Source organism: Mastigoproctus giganteus, chromosome 6 (genome assembly GCF_048544385.1).
Source record: "Mastigoproctus giganteus isolate SK-2022 chromosome 6, ASM4854438v1, whole genome shotgun sequence".
NCBI lineage: Eukaryota > Metazoa > Arthropoda > Arachnida > Uropygi > Thelyphonidae > Mastigoproctus > Mastigoproctus giganteus.
The window spans coordinates 201,398,285-201,419,836 of NC_143580.1; the positions used below are offsets into that span (position 1 = coordinate 201,398,285).

At 38.6% G+C, this 21,552-nt stretch overlaps 1 protein-coding gene across 1 annotated transcript in view; it reads left to right on the forward strand.

The window, feature by feature from the left end:
- Positions 1–21,552, forward strand: part of LOC150084879 (endoribonuclease Dicer-like) — a 203,658-nt gene that overhangs the window by 89,101 nt on the left and 93,005 nt on the right. Inside the window, exon 6 of the mRNA XM_090376377.1 lies at positions 2,223–2,364. Coding sequence (XP_090232503.1) covers positions 2,223–2,364 — 142 coding nt within the window. The remainder of the gene's footprint in view (positions 1–2,222; positions 2,365–21,552) is intronic.

Sequence of the window (21,552 nt, forward strand, 5' to 3'; positions counted from 1 at the left end):
TATACACCTCAGTCATATCACCTTACAGGGGCGCCTCCGTAGCCAGGTGGGAAGGAGCAGCAGTGTGTAACACATGCTTCTTGATTACACTGGGGTTCGAGCCCATCACCACCAAATACGGAGGATGCAGAAAGGTCAGGGAATGACCACCGCATATTCTCGGAGCAATATGGCCTTAGTTGCTAATGCTCCTAAAAACCAAATAACAAACAAACAAACAAACCTTACAGGTGCCTAAGTCTCCAGATGCTGCAATTTACAGAACTTAAGCCTTTCTTGGTAACAGCAACCCTTTGTTCCATTCACTAAACGCGTTGCCCTTTTCTGTACTTATTCCAGCAGCTCTACATCCCTCCTAAAATGAGGCCTCCAGACCTGTGTGCAGTACTTGAGGTGTAGTCTGACCATTGCCTTGTACAAAGGGATAATCACCTCCTTATCCCTGCTAGCAAACTTCCTGTATATATCATTGACAAGACCCCATGAGCTGCTCTTGCAGCCTGTCTACAGTGCTCAGAAAACTTCATTTCTAGTTGCACAATTACTCCCACGTCTTTTCATTCTCCACTACCCTGAGTGCAGTACCGCACAGTTGGTACGTTACTCTGGAGTTACTGTTACCCATATGCAGTATTTTACATTGTTTAATGCTAAACTTTAGTTGCCACTTTTCAGCCCATCTGCCCAACTTTTCTTGATTCTGTTGCAGTAGTATACTGTCATTAACAACTGTGCCAACCTTTGTATCATCTGGAAACTTGGACATTTAGCCTGACATACCTTCATCAATATCATTGTTAAATATAGAAAACAAATGGACCCAACACTGAAACCTGGGGGACTCCACTAATAACATTAGTCCTTGAAGAGCAGTGGCCATTGTTTACCACTCTCTCTATTCTCCCACTCAACCATCCCATTATCCATAGCAGCTATTTGCTATTAATGCCACCCTGGAAAACAAAACAAAACTTTCACTTGTCCACCGCAAATAAAATTTTCTTGCAAAAGCGTAAGCAAAATTGAGGAGATACTATGAGCAGTTTATGGGAGTGGAACAGTGAAAAAGTTGTGCTTTTGGATAAAGTTGTTTCACTGGCTAACTCATCAATTAGCCAAAAATAAACATTAACATCTTTACTGATCATTTTTATAATGTTCAAAACTTCTGTAAGTACCTTTCTCATAGTTTCCCTATCTCAAGTTAACTCCTGTACCATCATTTGTACACTAAAATGTCCATCTATGAATCAAAGTATGCACTCTCTGCATTTCCTAGTTCTGTGAATTTTAAAATGACCACTTCTTTCACGTTTCACAACCTGCGAACATTAAAAATTCTAGCCTTTGTCATTGCTTCATCAACTGCTGTTAATATTACCATAGTATCATTTGTCTTGCACTTTTGCCTGACTTTGCCCAAAACTCAATCATTTATTATTATTGTGACCAGCAATCGCTCATTTTTCAGGTGGTACTCATGAATGCTCTCTTGTTTTTATTTAATTTTTTAGGAGCATTTGCAACTCTGGCTATATTGTTCCAGGGATATGCGGTGGTCATCCCTGACCTTTCCACTTCCTCCATATTTGGTGGTCACAGGCTCGAACCCCGGTCTAATCAAGAAGCGTGTGCTACACACTGCTGCTCCTGCCCACCTGGCTATGGAGGCACCAAAATGCTCTCTTACTATCAATGCAATTGCTTTTCAAGGGCTGGGATGATTGTTTTGCAGCTGCAGTATAAGCAAGCACATATATGTTTGAACACATCCATAATATTTTATAATGTTTGAACAACCTCAAACCAAACTATAAAGGCATTCTGAGAACATCATTATTGCACTTCATATCCTTTATATTAACTTAATTGATCTTGTATATTTACTTTTTAAAATACAGAATCTATTTTTCCCCTGCCATATAGGATGTGTATTTAGTATATTATATTTTTATGTATAGTATATTTGAATTCATCATTCCATAGTATCTTTCAGTCCCAAACTGACAAAAAAAAAAAGTATGCTAATACTGCTATTTCCTCATTCCTGAACAGAACCTATTTTTTCCCTGCTTTCTGGAATATTATTCCAGCTTATCATTTAAGGACTGATTCAAAGTAGTTACAGGTATGGAGCTGGATTTTATTACTTCATTATTTTGTTGAAATTGTAGTTATTTTAGATGGAATTTATTTTATTATCTGAAGAATTAATGTTTTAGGTATTGTGTAAAATTACCTTGTGATATGGCAACAGAATTAGTACCAAGGTGGAAAGTTGAAAAAGCAGGTGAATTAGACTCTCCAAACTACAAATGTACCATTTGGTTGCCGATAAATTCTCCATTAAGGATACCTGTGGAGGTAGGTTTAAATGAATGTGTATTTAAATTAGTTTATAATATGAAATTTTTAATGCTTTTTAGGGTCATGAGCATATACACTTAGTGATCACTGAATTATGACCACTTGTCTAATATTGTGTCAGGCCGCTGTTAGCATAGATAACAACTGATATTTGCCCAGGCATTGACTCCACTAGTTGTCTGTAGGGATCTGCAGCCATGCTGTCTGCAAAGTTTTCCACAGTGTCGGATTAGATAATGGTTGTGTGTCCGTATGCCTCACTTCCCATTCCAAAACATCCCAATTCGAAGTGTTAAATTTAATTGAGGTCAGGTGAATTTGGAGGCGCCAATCAAAATATCTTCACTGTATTTCTTGACCCACCTGTGCATAGTTAGGGCCTGATGACAGTGTGCATTATTATCTTGGAAGATCCTATTTCTGTCAGGGAAAAAATGAAAAAATGCAACATGGCAGAGTACACATGGTCTCCTGAGAGCTGCTGGAAGACCACAGCAGTGAAATGCTGGTCCATATGCAGCAGGGGGACCTAGTTCTTTCCAGCAAAACATGCCTTATATTAAGCAACCACTATCACCTGCCTAAATAGTGGGCACCATACACGATGGGTGCATGGGCTCTTGTTGCTTGCGATGGTGTCCGTCGGCACATTGCACCAGGTATTTAGATTCATTTGACCAGCACACTTGTTTCCAGTTCTTCAGTGTCCAACCAGCATGTTGTTGACAATACTGAATTTGCTGTCAATGATGATCAGTTGTGAGGAGAGGGTGTTTCTTGGGTCATCTTTTGTTGAATCCCATACATGCGTGTGAGCAGCGCATCAACATTTGGAATATTGTTCTTGCATTCCCCATATTGTATTGTGATGTCATCTGCTGCACAGTGATCTGCCATTGAGCCCGTAAAATGCACTCTGCACCCTTCGCACACTACAAACAACATCCATCTTGCATAATCTTTACAGGTCTGTTGGAGGAAGGTGGTTTGACCTGTTTGACACTGTTCTTTGTACACCTTAATCACAGTGGGCTGTGAGCAGCAGACAAGACATGCTGTTTCTGATATGGAAGCACCTAATGCACGAGCTCCCACAATCATGCTCTTCTGAAACTCTGTGATATCTTTACTGTGTCCTATAACTGCTACTTTATCAATATGACTTGCTCAACCACTGCCCTAGTGTACAAAGCTGTTCAGCTTTTTATACTGTGAGCTATGTGGCATAGTCCATTATTGATGGGGTGGTCACAATTCAGTCACTGAGTGTATATGCGTAATGTGCCTATTGTCCTCACAGTGACCATCCATCCATCCATCCACCTGTCAGTCTGTCTGCACGTAATAAACTCAGTATCTAGTGGATGGACTATCATGAAATTTTATTTTTGGGACTTATATTTTATTTATTTATTTATGTACAGCAAACCCCCGCTATTCGCGGTATCTGTATTCGCGGTTTCGCGTATTCGCGATCGCCGATTTAATATAAAATGAAACCTAAAAAATGTGAATTTTAAAGCGCCGTGAATATTTTCCGCCATAAAAAAACATGGGCGTGGCTAAAATTATCTTTCCCGGTCAAAACAGCGCTCAGTGGGTGGGGGGAGAGGGGTGACAAAATCGCGAGCGTGAATGTTTCTCGCTAATCCTTGTTCAATATGTGTTATGCGCTTGTTATGGAAGGTTTCGTCATTTGCTTTTAATTTATATGCTTAGAAATTTAATAAATTTATCAATTTATAAATTGATATGCTTAAAAAAGTGATAAATCTACCGTTTTGCAGTGTAAAACAGACTTTTTCGAGTGTGTTAACGGAAGAAAGTGACTTTATTGTGGACAAGTTCTTTCTAACCCCTACAAAAATATGACTACGAATAACAAGAGAAATGTGAAAATATCAAAGAAGGTGATGACATTAGCGAATAAAATTGAGTTATTAGATAAAATTTCTAATGGTGAAAGTGTCTCTTCAGTGGCAAAACATTATAAAATCAATGAGTCAACGGTACGATCAATCAAAAAATCAGAAGAAAAAATCCGCCGTAGTGTCCGTGAAAACCCGCTAATTGCTTCAAAAATTTGCTCTGTAACTTGTGATGTTAAATTAGAAAAAATGGAAAAAGCTTTAAATCTGTGGATAGAAGACCGAACTCAAAATAAAATTCCGTTAAATTCACTCATCATTCGTGAAAACGCAAAACTCCTTATCAACGCTTTAGCGAAACTGGTGATAGCACTGGCGGGATAGGTTTTTTAGCTAGCAAAGACGCTGGTTTGAAAGATTTGTTTGAAATTTCTAATAAATATTACATTTAATATTAAATTGTTTCTTATTTTCATTTCGATGCCATATGCTTGCATTTCACTATGTACTGTCTATGTACATAGTCATATTATGAAGGTACATATAATACATACATAGACAAAATTTTAGACTAGTTTTTCTCATATATTTCATACTTTGGAACGGAACCCCTTTATTACTATGGAAGCCATAACTCAGTATTCGCGTTTTCGGTATTCGCGGCATTTCTCAGGAACGTAACCCCCACGAATAGCGGGGGTTTACTGTATTATTATTATAGTCTTTGGTGGCCCCTAGACATTTGTCCAATTCCACCTAATATCACTGACTTTATAAAGCAAGCCTGAAAAAAAAAATTGTGTTTGTTTGTGTAATGTGTAAGTGTGAGTTTATGTTATACACAGGACACCCAGCCACCAGGGAGCAGTCATCACCTAGGATAACTGCTACCTGATGCCTGTCCCTATGAATGTGGAGCCGGGCCTGGGTCTACTATACTGTCTGCACTGACTGCACAAAATACCTTCACCCTCTGATAGAAGTGCTAGACTAGAGGGTGCCAGCAATCCGGCCCCCAAGTTGCCCAGGCCTGGGAGTCAGCATAAAAAAAAAAAATAATAAATAATAATAATAAAAATAATAAATGCATGGGATACATATAAATTAACATTTGACACATAAGCCTATGATAGATATAAGCTGGTCTGTAACCAAGTTACAAAGGAGGTTAGGCAGGCGAAGGCAGATTACGAGAAATCTTATCATTGGCAAAGGATGCAAAGAAAAGCAGCAAAGAGTTCTTTACTTATGTAAACTCCAGAAGGAAGGGGATGAATCAGATTGGTCCACTTGATATCGATGGTTCAACTGTTGATGATCCTGCTCAGGTAGCTAACGAACTAAATGAATATTTTGCATCGGCATTCACACATGAGGAGTTATTCAGGGAGGGGAATGCCAGAGGTGTATTCAACTCTGGCAGTAAGCTAGATAATCTTGTAATAACTGAGAGTAAAGTGGAGGAGAAATTGTTGAAGATAAACACAAGAAAGGCAACTGGGGTGGATGGAATCTATCCAATTATATTAAAGGAGGCGGCAAAGGAAGTAAGCAAACCTTTAGCCATAATTACGATAGCTTCCCTGGACTCAGGGGAGGTACCCATGGACTGGAGATGTGCAAATGTGACCCCAATTCACAAAGGAGGATCAAAGGGAGATACAGGTAATTACAGACCTGTTAGTTTAACTTCTGTTCCAGGGAAATTAGAGGCACTGGTTAAAGAAGCATTGCAGGATCATCTACACAAGACTTCAGGGGATAGGGGAAGTCTTGTCTGACTAATTTGATTGGGTACTATGATGGAGTCACAAAGGAACTGGATGCAAAGAATAACTTTGATATCATATATTTGGATCTTAGAAAAGCCTTTGATACTGTTGCACATGGAAGACTGCTGCACAAATTGGGGCAGTGTGGCAATGGAGGCAAATTGCTGCTATGGATAAAGGGATGGTTGAGTGGGAGAAGACAGAGAGTGGTAATTAATGGACACTGCTCTTTGTGGACTAATGTTATTAGTTGTGTCCCTCAGGGTTCAGTGTTGGGTCCATTGTTGTTTTCTGTATTTATAAATGATATTGATGATGATATATCAATATCATTTATATTACAGGCTTAATGTCCAAGTTTGCAGAAGGTTGGCAGGGTTGTTAAGGACACTAATGACAGTACACTTCTGCAACAGGATCTAGAGAAGTTGAGCAGATGGGCTGAGAGATAGCAAATGAAATCTAAAATTGACAAATGTAAAGTACTACATATGGGAAGCAGTAATCCCAGAGTAACATATCAACTCTGTGGTACACCACTGACAGTGGTAGAGAATGAAAAGGACCTGGGGGTAATTTTGCAGGCATATATGAAGTTTTCTGAGCAGTGCAGATGGTCTGCAAGAGTAGCTCCTGGTGTCTTGTCAGTGATATACAGGAATTTTTCTAGCAGGGATAAGGAGATGTTATCCCTTTGTATAAGGCAATGGTCAGACCACACCTTGAGTTCTGTATACAGGTCTGGAGGCCTCATTTTAAGAAGGATATAGAGCTGTTGGAACGAGTACAGAGAAGGGCAACAAGATTAGTGAATGGAACAAAGGGTTGCTCTTACGATGAAAGGCTTAAGTTTTGCAAATTACAGTGTCTGGAGATTAGGCACCTGCGATGTGATCTGATTGAGGTATATAAAGCCTTGAATGGTTTGAGCATGTTCAATGCAGATAGGATTCTTACTCTTGCTCAGAGTAATCGCCTGAGAGGGCATAAATTCAAATTGAGAAAAGACGGTTGTAGGATAGATGTGTGGAAGTTTGCCTTTAGCCAGCGGGTGGTTGATTGGTGGAACAAACTTCCATCTGTTGTAGAAGTTGATAGCTTAAATAGATTCAAGGTAGAACTTGACAAACATTTGGAGCGAGTGGATGGGTGAAATTAGGGGTTTTTTTTTTTGGCTGATGCTATATGAGCTTGCTTTCTTGCATCATGTGCCTTTGCTAATATGTATTTATATTTATAAAAATAAAATAAATAATAAAAATAATAAAATAATAATAATAAAAATAATAAAATAATAATAATAAAAATAATAAAATAATAATAATAAAAATAAAAAATAATAAAAAATAATAATAAAAATAAAAAAAATGAAAAAATATATATTAATAATAAAATAACATAATAAATCTCTCCTCCCCATACAGGCATTCAGGAATCAAAGCCTCCTACTTTTGTGTGCAGAGGAAAAAATAAAATAATAATAATAAAAAGAGAGAGAGAGAGAGAGAGAGAGAGAGAGAAAAGTAAGAGAGAAAAAAAAAAAAAAGACAACATCCTGGTTCACAATCCCACATTTAGTTACTTACATAGTGCCAGCAAACATAAAAAAAAAATAATAAAATAAAATAAAAAATAAATAAATAAATTAAAAAAAACCAAGACCAGGGTGGTTAGGAACAAAAACCAAAAGGAGAAAATATACAGTGAACAGTTATTAGTTTACAAATATCCAGACTGATAACTCTCTTCTCTTTAGAAATACAGAAATTACAAACCTTTGAAAAGCAACAAACTTATTATAATCTGACAATTAATTATTTTTATTTTCATACCTCAAATCGCTAATTACCAGTGGTGGCTTGTGATTCTGATGTTTGGGGGTTCTGTGTCTTAAAGTTACATTAAATTGCCTTCGTTATAAGACATGTAGACATACACAGTAATAATAATAAGCAAGTTAAAAATACTACAAAATATTAACTAGACATTTACTGTTAACAGACTTGAACTTTTGTTTAAAACCAAAATCCATTTTTCAGTTTTTATTTGTTGAAAATGGATTAATAACTTTTTCATTCATGTTGGGGCACTGTTGACCAAGCGTTTCTCTGTTGAAATTATTGCTTGATGAGCATTTAGCCTTTCCTGATTCATAGTGTTCCTTAAAAATGTTTTTATTTTTTTTAATGTCAAATGGCAGTGTTTGGGCTCTGAAGTAGTTATCGGAATGGTCAAAAGAACTTTTGTGAGTTTTGTACGTTCACCAAGAACTTTAGCTAAATTATTTACTGAGATAAATTTCAGCAAGGCAGTAAATTTGCAATAATTGTATGGATCATGTCTGCTATAGAAAACTTGTAATTCCGTAAGAAGTTTTTCTCTTTCATTCATGGAATATGCCTCAGTAGTCTCCCATACCTCTTCCATGGGCATTTTCGTAAGAAAATAACAAAGTTCTCCTTGTTAAACAATTTATCAGCAATTAATTGCTTTGCTCTTTGTAAAAGAATATCTCTCACCTGTGTCAACACTTATGTAGTTGCATACTTCCTTCGCTTCAATCATGAGTGTTTTTGAAGGATTTTTACATTGAATTCCTGATTTTTAGAATGGCATTCTTAAAGTTTCCTATATATTTATGTATTTTAACTGCCTCAATTGCATTTGATTATAAATAACTTCCACGTGAGGCATTATCTGATTGAAAAGTTCTAACCAGAACTCGAATTCTTCATTACTCAAGATGTGCAAAATTCCAGTTGTTTCTGAAATCGTCTTATCTGTGTTTGTTGTCCCTTGTAGTTCCTCCATGCACTTTTTTTAAGGATTAAAATTTTCATAAATATTGTTCACAGTGCATATATTGAAGTTCCATCTTGTAGGGGAAGGTTGGGCAACACGGCTGTCTATATGCTTTCTGAGAACAGAAAGCCACTGTGGTGATCTCGAGAAAAATGTTGGTATCGACATGAAGTTCGAAAAGGATATTCTTGAATCTCAGGTACTACTTGCTACATTTCTCATCATCAGATTCAGTTGGTATGCATAGCAGTTAATAAAATGTGCATTTTTGTACATTTCTTTTATTTCAGCCTGAATCTCCCTTCCTTGCCTTTCATCACACTTGCATCATCAAATGTCTGAGCAACCAGTTTTTGAGTATTTCCTTTGAGGATTAAGTCTAACTGATCTAGAATGGGCTTGGCACACCCAAGGTTCTGAGCTGGATATCATCATTCTTCTCTTTCTTGGTGATTCCCTTTTGACTCTCTCTCTCTCTCTTAGGGTAACTTGGGAATTTTTTTTTGGCTGGTGCAGCATAAGCCTCAGGCTTCCTTGCACCATATAGCTGATGATAATAATAATATTCCGTCTGCCATTTGGTTTTCTGGAGTGAAAAAACTCCAAAAACACTCAAAAATGTCTCCATTCAGTTCATATCTCAGAACAGTTACCATTTTTATGTTATGAAACATCTGTTGTGTCATCAGCCATGACAGCAGCTTCTTTAATTTCTCATTTTGATTCATCCTGGCATATTTGCAGAAAACAGTCAAGAATATCATTCTGAATAGTTTTTGAAATGCCTTTAAATGCTGCATTACTTTCTAAATGGTTCTTTAAATTGGAATCTAATGTACAGGCAAAATTTATTAATCCTCTGAATACTCCTGGATTTTTAGAATCATCTTTTTTGTCATGTCCACGTAAAGGAATTGCCATCTGTCCACAAAATTTAGTGCAGTCTATTATTTTAGATAATACCTCATGATTCTTGGTAACTTTTCTGTTATGTTTGCAGATCGAAAGTCTGTAGGCCTCACTAAGCTGTTCTTTAATATTTATAAAGTTCTTTCTTTCATTCTATTTATGTTTGTAAAGCCACTTTTTGTCCATATTAAGTCACCTCCAAATAGTAAACATGGAAAACAAAGCAATGCATTTTTAACTTCACAACCACAAAAGCCAACTTTTCCTTTGGTACCATTCAGTTTTAAAACTGCGAATATATTTCTTATTATTACTTATTTCCTGCTGAGAAATTTGAATCTTTGGTATGGAGTGGCCTTCTTTTTTAATCGCATTTTTTCTTGGAGAGATAATTGTGAAAAACTAAGTTACTGAAGTTTATTCACTGTCACGCGATTTACTTCATGGGGAAGCATGGAGGCCATGATCGAATCAAATTTCACAAAATCGTGTGTCATAGAAATAATGTTCTACTTACGCATCATCTCATAATATAACTTCAACTTACCAAGTTCAAGCTCAATTTGTAATTAAGCTGTAAGCCATAATTACACTGTTGAATGTTGAGTATTGACTTAACACTGATATTATTGGCGCCTCCGTAGCCAGGGGCGCCTCCGTAGCCAGGTGGGAAGGAGCAGCAGTGCGTAGCACACGCTTCTTGATTAGACCGGGGTTCGAGCCCGTCACCACCAAATACGGAGGATGCGGAAAGGTCAGGGAATGACCACCGCATATCCCGGAGCAATATGGCCTTAGTTGCTAATGCTCCTAAAAACCAAACAAACCAACCAACCATCCGTAGCCAGGTGGGAAGGAGCACCAGTGTGTAGCACACGCTTCTTGATTAGACCGGGGTTTGAGCCCGTCACCACCAAATACGGAGGATGCGGAAAGGTCAGGGAATGACCACCGCACATCCCCGGAGCAATATGGCCTTAGTTGCTAATGCTCCTAAAAACCAAATAACAACAACAACAACAACTGATATTATTTAGTTACTTAATGGGAATTCGAGCGAATAACAAAAAGGACACCGACATTGTGGCTGCATACCCATCATGGTCAACAATGAAATCTGCACTGCGTGCTTTACAGTGACTTTGATTCATTTCACCTATAAAAAAAATGTACATTGGCAAGTTGCCAATATAATGGTTGCCAATGGCAACTAACTACCAGATATTCACTGGAATGCAAAATGTGTCACTGCCTAGCGCACAGTGAGGCCTATGGTTAATTAAATTTCAAAGTGGAAAACAATTTCATGTTTTTATTCGTTTATTATTGAAATGATTACTGAAAATAGAGGATGCGCATACTATATGCAGGTCCTGTTAATAAAAATATTCATTGCATTGTTCTTCACAAAATTTCATATAACTTCATTCACTGTATATCTAGATTTAAATAGCTGGGGGTGCCACAATGCCTATGGACGAGCCGCCCTGCTAATTACATTCTTTAATTCAGCTCTGTAATTCTCATACAACAAATGATCATATAATACATCGCACCAAGTTTCTTCAACATCACATACACAGTAAGGGTTTGACTTTAGTCTAAAATAATATAATTTACTATTCAAAGAACCATGCTCTGTTAATAAAAAAGCAGTCTCCATACTAGGAAAAAACCACTTATTCAGTTTAAAGCATGCAAAAGAAACATTTGGAATAAAAAGTCTGGTGACCGCATCATTAATATATATAGGGGTGGTTGATGAGAGCAGATAACTCTATTATCTGCTCTCATCTCACACCGTTCAAGAGTATCATTATTAACACAATCCTCAGGAAACAGCTTGTCTATGACAACTTTAATAGTTGTCTCCCAACTAAATGTTTCCCTACCATCTACAATTACTATGTGAAATACATCCTGCTCTATCTTTTTATTAATAGTCAACTTATACAGTAGACCCCAAGGGTTACTGTCCATCTGGCTTGCCAGATTTCCATTAACTTAGCATGTATTCTTTTCTTTTCAACCTTAGGATTAATGTTAAGGTCACATATAATGTTTTAACATGTGAAATTATTATGCTTCCTAATATGGTAACAAAAAGTTCTATATATTTTAAAAAGATCTAACGGCATGTGACCTGCTAATACCTGCAGGGTATTTGTTGACACAGATCTGCAAACCCTCTGAATTGCCAACAGCATTGTTCTTTGAACAGAATTTAACTTGGCTTTAAACTTAATCTTATTCACATGTTACCAACACTGATGATACATAAGTCACTATTAGCAGAAAACCTGCCGTATAATAAAGATTTAAAACTGATCTAATAACCCCCATTCTGAGCTAGAAATCCGTATTACTGCTGTACTAAAATGCTTAATTTTATTCATGAAATAATGCAGATGTGGAACAGAAGTTAAACTAGCATTTAATAAAACACCTAAATACTTAGTTTGAGTAACACATTTAATTTGCTTACAATTTAACAAAATTTTTGGTGGTCAATTGATATCAAGGTGACCTCTAACTAACATCATAAATGTTTTTTCTTCTGAAACTGTTAATTTATTTACAATAGCCCATGATGTTAGACTCTGAAGAGCCATTTCACCCTTCTTGAGTTACCAGACACACAGATAAGCAGATCATCCCCAAATGCTATTTTATGGAAAACTGTTTGTCTCCATTTAAGTCATTGGTTCAGAACCAAATTCCAGAATATGGGACCCAACACAGATCCCCTAGACACTGATTTCCTGTAAGTTAAATGCTGTGCCCTTACAGTTATCTGCCTTGAAGTTAAATAGCTTATTACAACCCGGTATATTTTCCCTGGACAATGGAGCTGTCTTAACGAGTAAAGAATTCTCTTGTGCCAGACTGAATCAAAAGCTCCTGCAAAGTCAATGAACAGAGCAAGAACATGTTTACTATCTGCATTTTTAATGTAAAGCTCCAAATCATTAATTGCATCCTCAGTAGATTTGGATTTTCTAAAAACATACTGAAATGGCATCTCAATGTGGTGTAAATTCATGAAGTCACTTAATTGCTGGAAAATCAATCTCTCAAACAACTTGCCTAGGTTAGACAACAGTGATATTGGTTGAAAGCTCTTGGGGCTTGTTTTTTCTTTACCTAGTTTTTGCAACAATTTCAGAAGGACACATTTCCAGAAAACAGGAAATGTGCCTTCCAATAAACATTTGTTATACATATTGAGCAGAACTGGAGGATATATCTCTAATAACTTACTGATACTGTTGTTCTCAATTAAATCAATCCCCGGAGTTTTATCAACATTTATCTGTTTGCTGACTACAAGTAACTCCTCTGCTATAAAAAGAGAGATATCCTCATCGTTGACATAAACTCTATTATCTGCTCTCATCTCACACCGTTCAAGAGTATCATTATTAACACAATCCTCAGGAAACAGCTTGTCTATGACAACTTTAATAGTTGTCTCCCAACTAAATGTTTCCCTACCATCTACAATTACTATGTGAAATACATCCTGCTCTATCTTTTTATTAATAGTCAACTTATACAGTAGACCCCAAGGGTTACTGTTTCCTGCAGTTCTTACCAAATTCATCCATGATCTTAACTTATGCTGATAAATAGCCCTATGATTTTTCCTCCTTCTACACTTATATATTTCCTTATAATAGTTAGCCTCTTCTATATCACGAGACCTATATCTTTGAAATTGCTTCCTAGCCAAAAAAACAGTTGTTTTTTTGGCTAGGCTGAAAAAAACATTTTCAGTTGTTCAGACCACCATGGTACCTGCTTATCTGTGGCTTTCCTACACCTAGATGCATACTTCAAAGCTTCAAAAAGTACTTTTTGAATATAAAATGCATATTTTGTGGCATTCATAGCATTCAGAGTCAGATACTTATCATTAGCAAAAACCAATTGCAATAAATCAGGGAATTAGAGTGGGCCAGTAAATCAGAGAGTCTTATAATGGGAGATTTTAATTTCCCAGATATTGACTGGAATTTGGGGGCTGGTTACCCACACACTAGCAGGGCTTTTGTGGATTTATTGGATGATTGCTTTCTACATCAGCATGTTCGGGAGGCAACTAGAGGGAGTAATACTCTTGATTTGATTATCAGCAGTGATTCTTCATGCATTAAGAATCTGCAGATAAATGAACCACTAGGTGGCAGTGATCACAGTGTGCTGAAGTGGGATTTACTCAAAGAGGTAACTACCATTAGGGGTAAAGGGAAGGGTTATTGCTTCCGTAAAGGCTACTACGATGGACTGAGACAGTATTTAAATTCTATACAGTGGGACAAACTGATGATGTTACCAACAGCAAATTCAAAATGGGAAGCATTCAAAGAACTTATCTTGGAAGCTACTAGGCTTTACATACCAACTAAGAAATATTGTTCAAGGTTTAGGCCAAAATGGATGTCAGATGAACTAATGAGGCATATGGCAGAGAAGAAAAATGCATGGGATACTTACAAATTAACACATGACACAGAAGCCTATGATAGATACAAGTTGATATGCAACCAAGTTACAAAGGAGGTTAGGCAGGCAAAGGCAGATTACGAAAAATCCTTGGCAAGGGATGCAAAGAAAAACAGCAAAGAATTCTTTACTTATGTAAACTCTAGAAGGAAGGGGATGAATCAGATTGGTCCACTTGAGATCGATGGGTCAACTGTTGATGACCCTGCTCGGGTAGCTAACAAACTAAATGAATATTTTGCATCGACATTCACACATGAGGAGTTATTCAGCGAGGGGAATGCCAGAGGTGTATTCAACTCTAGCAGTAAGCTACAGAATCTTGAAATAACTGGGAGTAAAGTGGAGGAGAAACTGTTGAAGATAAACACAAGAAAGGCACCCGGGGTGGATGGGATCTATCCAGTTATATTAAAGGAGGCAGCAGAGGAAGTAAGCAAACCCTTAGCCATAATTATGAGAGCTTCCTTGGACTCAGGGGAGGTACCCATAGACTGGAAATGTGCAAATGTGACCCCAATTCACAAAGGAGGATCAAAGGCTGACACAAGTGATTATAGACCTGGGAACTTAACTTCTGTTCCAGGAAAATTAATGGAGGCACTGGTTAAAGAAGCACTGCAGGATCATTTAGACAAGACTTCAGATATAGCTCAGACACAGCATGGTTTTGTTAAGGGGAAGTCTTGCCTGACCAATTTGATTGGATACTATGATGCAGTCACAAAAGAACTGGATGCAGGGAATAACTTTGATATTATATACTTGGATCTTAGAAAGGCTTTTGATACTGTTGCACATGGAAGACTGCTACACAAATTGGAGCAGTGTGACATTGGAGGCAAGTTGCTGCTATGGATAAAGGGGTGGTTGAGGGGGAGAAGACAGAGAGTGGTAATCAATGGACACTGCTCATCGTGGACTGATGTTATTAGTGGAGTCCCTCAGGGCTCAGTGTTGGGTCCATTATTGTTTTCTGTATTTATAAATGATATTGATGATGGTATATCAAGCTTAATGTCCAAGTTTGCAGACGATACAAAGGTTGGCAGGGTTGTTAAGGACACTACTGACACTATGCTGCTGCAACAGGATCTGGAAAGGTTGAGCAGATGGGCTGAGAGGTGGCAAATGAAGTTTAACATTGACAAATGTAAAGTACTACACATGGGAAACAGCAACCCCAGAGCAATGTATCAACTCTGTGGTACTGCACTGACAGTGGTAGAGAATGAAAGGGACTTGGGGGTGGTTGTACAGGCAGATATGAAGTTCTCTGAGCAGTGCAGACGGGCTGCAAGAGTAGCTCATGGAGTATTGTCAATGATATACAGGAATTTTTCCAGCAGGGATAAGGAGGTGATTATTCCATTGTATAAGGCGATGGTCAGGTCACACCTAGAGTACTGTATACAAGTCTGGAGGCCTCATTTCAAGAAGGATGTAGAGCTGCTGGAACGAGTACAGAGAAGGGCAACAAGATTAGTGAATGGAACAAAGGGGTGCTCTTACGAAGAAAGGCTTAAGTTTTGCAAATTACAGTGTCTGAAGACTAGGCACCAGCGAAGTGATCTGATAGAGTTGTATATAGCCTTGAATGGTTTAAGCATGCTCAATACTGATGGGATTCTTCTTCTAGCTCAGAAAAATCACCTGAGAGGGCATAAATTCAAATTGAGGAAAGACAGATGTAGGATAGACGTGTGGAAATTTGCCTTTAGCCAGGGGGTGGTTGGTTGGTGGAACAGACTTCCATCCCTTGTAGTGGAGGTTGATAGCCTAAATAAGTTTAAGGCTCAGCTGGACAGGTATTTTGAACGAACAGAGGGGTGAAGTGGAAGTGGTTTTTTTTTTTTTTTTTTTTTGGCTGATGCTGCATAAGCTTGCTTTCTTGCATCAAATGCCTCTACTAATGCTAAATCATTAAATTTTTCTCAATTTATCTTTTTGTATGCAAACCTCATCTTCTCATTGATTTTATTATAAGAAGTCTGTTTTTTTTTTTTTTTTTTTTTTAATGAAAACCCCAAACACAAGAGGTATTAGAACCTTACTTAGTACCGTGCTTGGGTTGCAGGTTGAGAAGATGAAAGAAGATATTTGTTGACATTAGTCTTGAACTTCTGTAGACTGTAATTTTCAGGAAATACGTATGAAGGAAGGTTGTTCCAGAAAACGGCAGTTGAATGAATAAATGAGGAAGATGAAAAGTTGGTTCTGTGAGTTTGAAGTTGGACAGTAAAAGGATGTTGGCTGGTGGCGGCACATGTTCAGACTGTTTTGAAAGAGAGAGTGTGGGAATTATAGAAGCCAATTCAGAAGAACAGTACCCATGGAAGTATCTGTAGAAAGGCATGCAGCAGAAACAGTATGTCTATGAGACAGTGAGTGGAGAGACTCTGTTAGAGAGCAGTCATTAATTAACCTAACTGGCTTCTTCTGAATGGAACCTAGAAGCCTAAGATAGGTTTTCGGGGCACTGCCCCAGATTTGGGAACAATATTCCATGGTAGGGCGGATTTGTGATTTGTACAGAGTGAACAGCTGTGTGGAAGAAAACTAATGCCAAGTGTGAAAGAGCAAACCAAGTTTTTCGATGCAGAAGAAGCAATATTTGTAATGTGCTTTTGCCAACAGAGATTACAAGTCAGGGTAATCCTCAAAAGAGATATCATTTTGCCTAGAAATCAGAGTGTCACCAAAGATAAGCATAGGAGCAGAAAAATCCTTTTTGCGAGATATAAGACAAGACTGAGTTTTAGAAGGATTGAAATCAACTAAGTTATCTTTGCACCACTGGAGATCGGCATTTAAGGAATTCGTAGCTGATGTTCGAGAAGTTGAAGCTTATTGAGCAGAGCAAGGTTTTTCAAAATGGAAAATGGAATGCAATGTGCTGTCATCGGCAAAATTATAGATAGGATTTCCAGTCAATGGAAGAAGGTCAGTAATATAAAGGATAGGGTGGATGCCCTCGAAGGATTACAAGTGAGGGGCCCATCAAGCTCTCAGCTGCCCACACCAATGCCAGAGCTTGCACTTGGTCATCGCGGAACACAGCGGCAACCCCCAAGACAGAATGCGCTGGTCCCAAAGGAACTAGTAGTTGTTGGTGACTCTATTGTCAGGGAAACGGGAAACATGCTTTGTAAAAAGGATAGGTGGAATAGGACCAGGGTATGTCTGCCAGGGGCAAAATTTGATGACGTTGTAGAGCGGATATCATCTTTTAAGGGCACAAAAGGTGATATAGTTGTACACGTTGGCACTAATGACATTAAGAGTAGGAGACCGGCGGAATTACTTGACAAGTACAGGTCACTGATGAAAAAAAGCCGTGAATTAGGGTTGAAATTGAAAGTGTCTGCAATTCTGCCCAGACACGATAGGAGGGAGTATATGATGAGAGCCCTGTCAATCAATTCGGCCCTGGAAAGATTGTGCAGGGCTCAAGGGGTAGAATTTTTTTCAGCCTGGTCTGTACTTGTTAACAGGAGAGACTGCTTCTACAGGGATGGGATACACTTAAATAGAAAGGGTGCAAGAATGTTTGCTGATGCTATCGAGGCAATGTTAGGTGGGTCGGAAAACTGCTAGATTGGGGGGATACAAGGACTAATAGATTAACAGTAGCCACTGGCAGAGGTGAAAGTGATTCTTGCACTGCTTCTATTGGAATGAGCCGCAGCCTGGAAAATAAGATGCAGGATATTTCAGAGACTGCTGGGAATCATTGGGGTACAAGTAAACACATGGGTTGTGTTAGGGTAGCTAAGAAAAAGAACAGGTGCATGTATACTTGTGTGTACACCAATGCTAGGAGTTTAGTAAATAAATTTGATGAATTTGAGGTATTGCTCAAAACATCAAAGGCAGATATTGTGGGGATTTCAGAGACGTGGTGTCACACAGATATAAGAAATGCAGAACTGGAATTTGGGGAGTACAATGTCTACAGAAAGGATAGACAGGATAGGAAGGGAGGAGGGGTTATGCTATTAGTTAAAAAACACATAAAATCCAAGGAAGTGAAGCCAGTCGACATCGCTGGACAGTGCAGTGTCGAGTCAGTTTGGTGTGACATAAGCATTGGGAGATCAAAATTGAGAGTAGGAGTGTGCTATAGGCCTAATGACTCTGATGAGTATAATAAGAAACTGTTCGGAGAAATAGAGTGGGCCAGAAAATCAGAGAGTCTTATAATGGGGGATTTTAATTTCCCAGATATTGACTGGAATTTGGGGGCTGGTCACTCACACAGTAGCAAGGCTTTTGTGGATTTATTGGATGATTGTTTTCTACATCAGCATGTTCGGGAGGCAACTAGAGGGAGTAATACTCTTGATTTGATTATCAGTAGTGATTCTTCATGCATTAAGAATCTGCAGATAAATGAACCACTTGGTGGCAGTGATCACAGTGTGCTGAAGTGGGAGTTACTCAAAGAGGTAACTACCATTAGGGGTAAAGGGAAGGGGTATTGCTTTCGTAAAGGCGACTACAATGGACTGAGACAGTATTTAAATTCTATACAGTGGGATCAACTGATGATATTGCCAACAGCAAATTCAAAATGGGAAGCATTCAAAGAACTTATCGTGGAAGCTACTAGGCTTTACATACCAACTAAGAAATATTGTTCAAGGTTTAGGCCTAAATGGTTGTCAGATGAACTAATGAGGCATATGGCAGAGAAGAAAAATGCATGGGATACATACAAATTAACACGTGACACGGACGCCTATGATAGATACAAGTTGATCTGTAACCAAGTTACAAAGGAGGTTAGGCAGGCGAAGGCAGATTACGAGAGATCCTTGGCAAGGGATGCGAAGAAAAACAGCAAAGAGTTCTTTACTTATGTAAACTCTAGAAGGAAGGGGATGAATCAGATTGGTCCACTTGAGATCGATGGGTCAACTGTTGATGACCCTGCTCGGGTAGCTAACAAACTAAATGAATATTTTGCATCGACATTCACACATGAGGAGTTATTCAGCGAGGGGAATGCCAGAGGTGTATTCAACTCTAGCAGTAAGCTAGAGAATCTTGTAATAACTGAGAGCAAAGTGGAGGAGAAATTGTTGAAGATAAACACAAGAAAGGCACCTGGGGTGGATGGGATCTATCCAGTTATATTAAAGGAGGCAGCAAAGGAGGTAAGCAAACCCTTAGCCATAATTATGAGAGCTTCCTTGGACTCAGGGGAGGTACCCATTGACTGGAGATGTGCAAATGTGACCCCAATTCACAAAGGGGGATCAAAGGCTGACACAAGTAATTATAGACCTGTGAGTTTAACTTCTGTTCCCGGAAAATTAATGGAGGCACTGGTGAAAGAAGCACTGCAGGATCATCTAGACAAGACTTCAGTTATAGCTAGGACACAGCATGGTTTTGTTAAGGGGAAGTCTTGCCTGACCAATTTGATTGGATACTATGATGCAGTCACAAAAGAACTGGATGCAGGGAATAACTTTGATATTATATACTTGGATCTTAGAAAGGCTTTTGATACTGTTGCACATGGAAGACTGCTGCACAAATTGGAGCAGTGTGGCATTGGAGGCAAGTTGCTGCTATGGATAAAGGGGTGGTTGAGGGGGAGAAGACAGAGAGTGGTAATCAATGGACACTGCTCATCGTGGACTAATGTTATTAGTGGAGTCCCTCAGGGTTCAGTATTGGGGCCTTTATTGTTTTCTGTATTTATAAATGATATTGATGATGGTATATCAGGCTTAATGTCCAAGTTTGCAGACGATACGAAGGTTGGCAGGGTTGTCAAGGACACTACTGACACTATGCTGCTGCAACAGGATTTGGAAAGGTTGAGCAGATGGGCTTCGAGGTGGCAAATGAAGTTTAACATTGACAAATGTTAAGTACTACATATGGGAAACAGCAACCCCAGAGCAACGTATCAACTCTGTGGTACTACACTGACAGTGGTAGAGAATGAAAGGGACCTGGGGGTGGTGGTGCAGGCAGATATGAAGTTCTCTGAGCAGTGCAGACGAGCTGCAAGAGTAGCTCATGGTGTATTGTCAATGATATATAGGAATTTTTCTAGCAGGGATAAGGAGGTGATTATTCCCTTGTATAAGGCAATGGTCAGGCCACACCTAGAGTACTGTATACAGGCCTGGAGGCCTCATTTCAGGAAGGATGTAGAGCTGCTGGTTCGAGTACAGAGAAGGGCAACTAGATTGGTGAATGGGACAAAGGGGTTCTCTTACGAAGAAAGGCTTAAGTTTTGCAAATTACAGTGTCTGGAAACTAGGCACCAGCGGGGTGATCTGATAGAGGTGTACAAAGCCTTGAATGGTTTGAGCATGCTCAATGCCGATGGGATTCTTCCTCTAGCTCAGAAAAATCACCTGAGAGGGCATAAATTCAAATTGAGGAAAGACAGATGTAGGATAGATGTGCGGAAATTTGCCTTTAGCCAGCGGGTGGTTGGTGGGTGGAACAGACTTCCATCCCTTGTCGTGGAAGTTGATAGCCTAAATAAGTTTAAGGCTCAGCTGGACAGGTATTTCGAACGAACAGAGGGGTGAAGTGGAAGTGGTTATTTTTATTTATTTATGTTACTTTTTTTTTTTTTTTTTTTTGCTGATGCTGCATAAGCTTGCTTTCTTGCATCAAATGCCTCTACTAATGCTAATGCTAATGCTAATGCTAATACAAGAGGTAAAGAGTGGTGGAAAGAACTGAACCAGCATTAGTGGAGAAGTTAGAAGACAGAGAGCCATCTACTATCACTCTCAGTGAGCGATCAGAGATAAAATTGGATAACCAATTACAAAAAACAGTTGGCAAACCATAAGATGGAAGCTTGTTTAGAAGACCTTTATGCCAAACACAATTGAAAGCCTTTGAGATGTCAAGAGCAACTGCTTGTGTTTCACCAAACCTTTCCATTGAATTTGTCCATAAATGGGTAACATAAGCCAGAATATCACAAGTGGATCGACACTGACAGAATCCATACTGGAGATCGTTGATCAGACGGCAGGTTTCTAGGTAGTTTAAGAGTTGGCGGTTAATTGATTTCTCCATTACTTTAGAAAGAGTAGAAGTAATTGCAATGGTATGATAATTGGATGGAAGGGACTTGTCACCCTTTTTAGGAACTGGCTGGATATGAGTAAATTTCCAAGCAGAAGGAAAAACACCTTTGGAATAAGAAAGTGAAAAAAAGTGGCAAAGAATAGGAGTATGTTCAGGAGAACAAATGGAGAAATACCATCAGGACCTGGAGCTTTTTTAGCATCAAGATTCGTCAAAATCCTTCTGACGTCCTTTTAATGGAAGACCACAGGAGG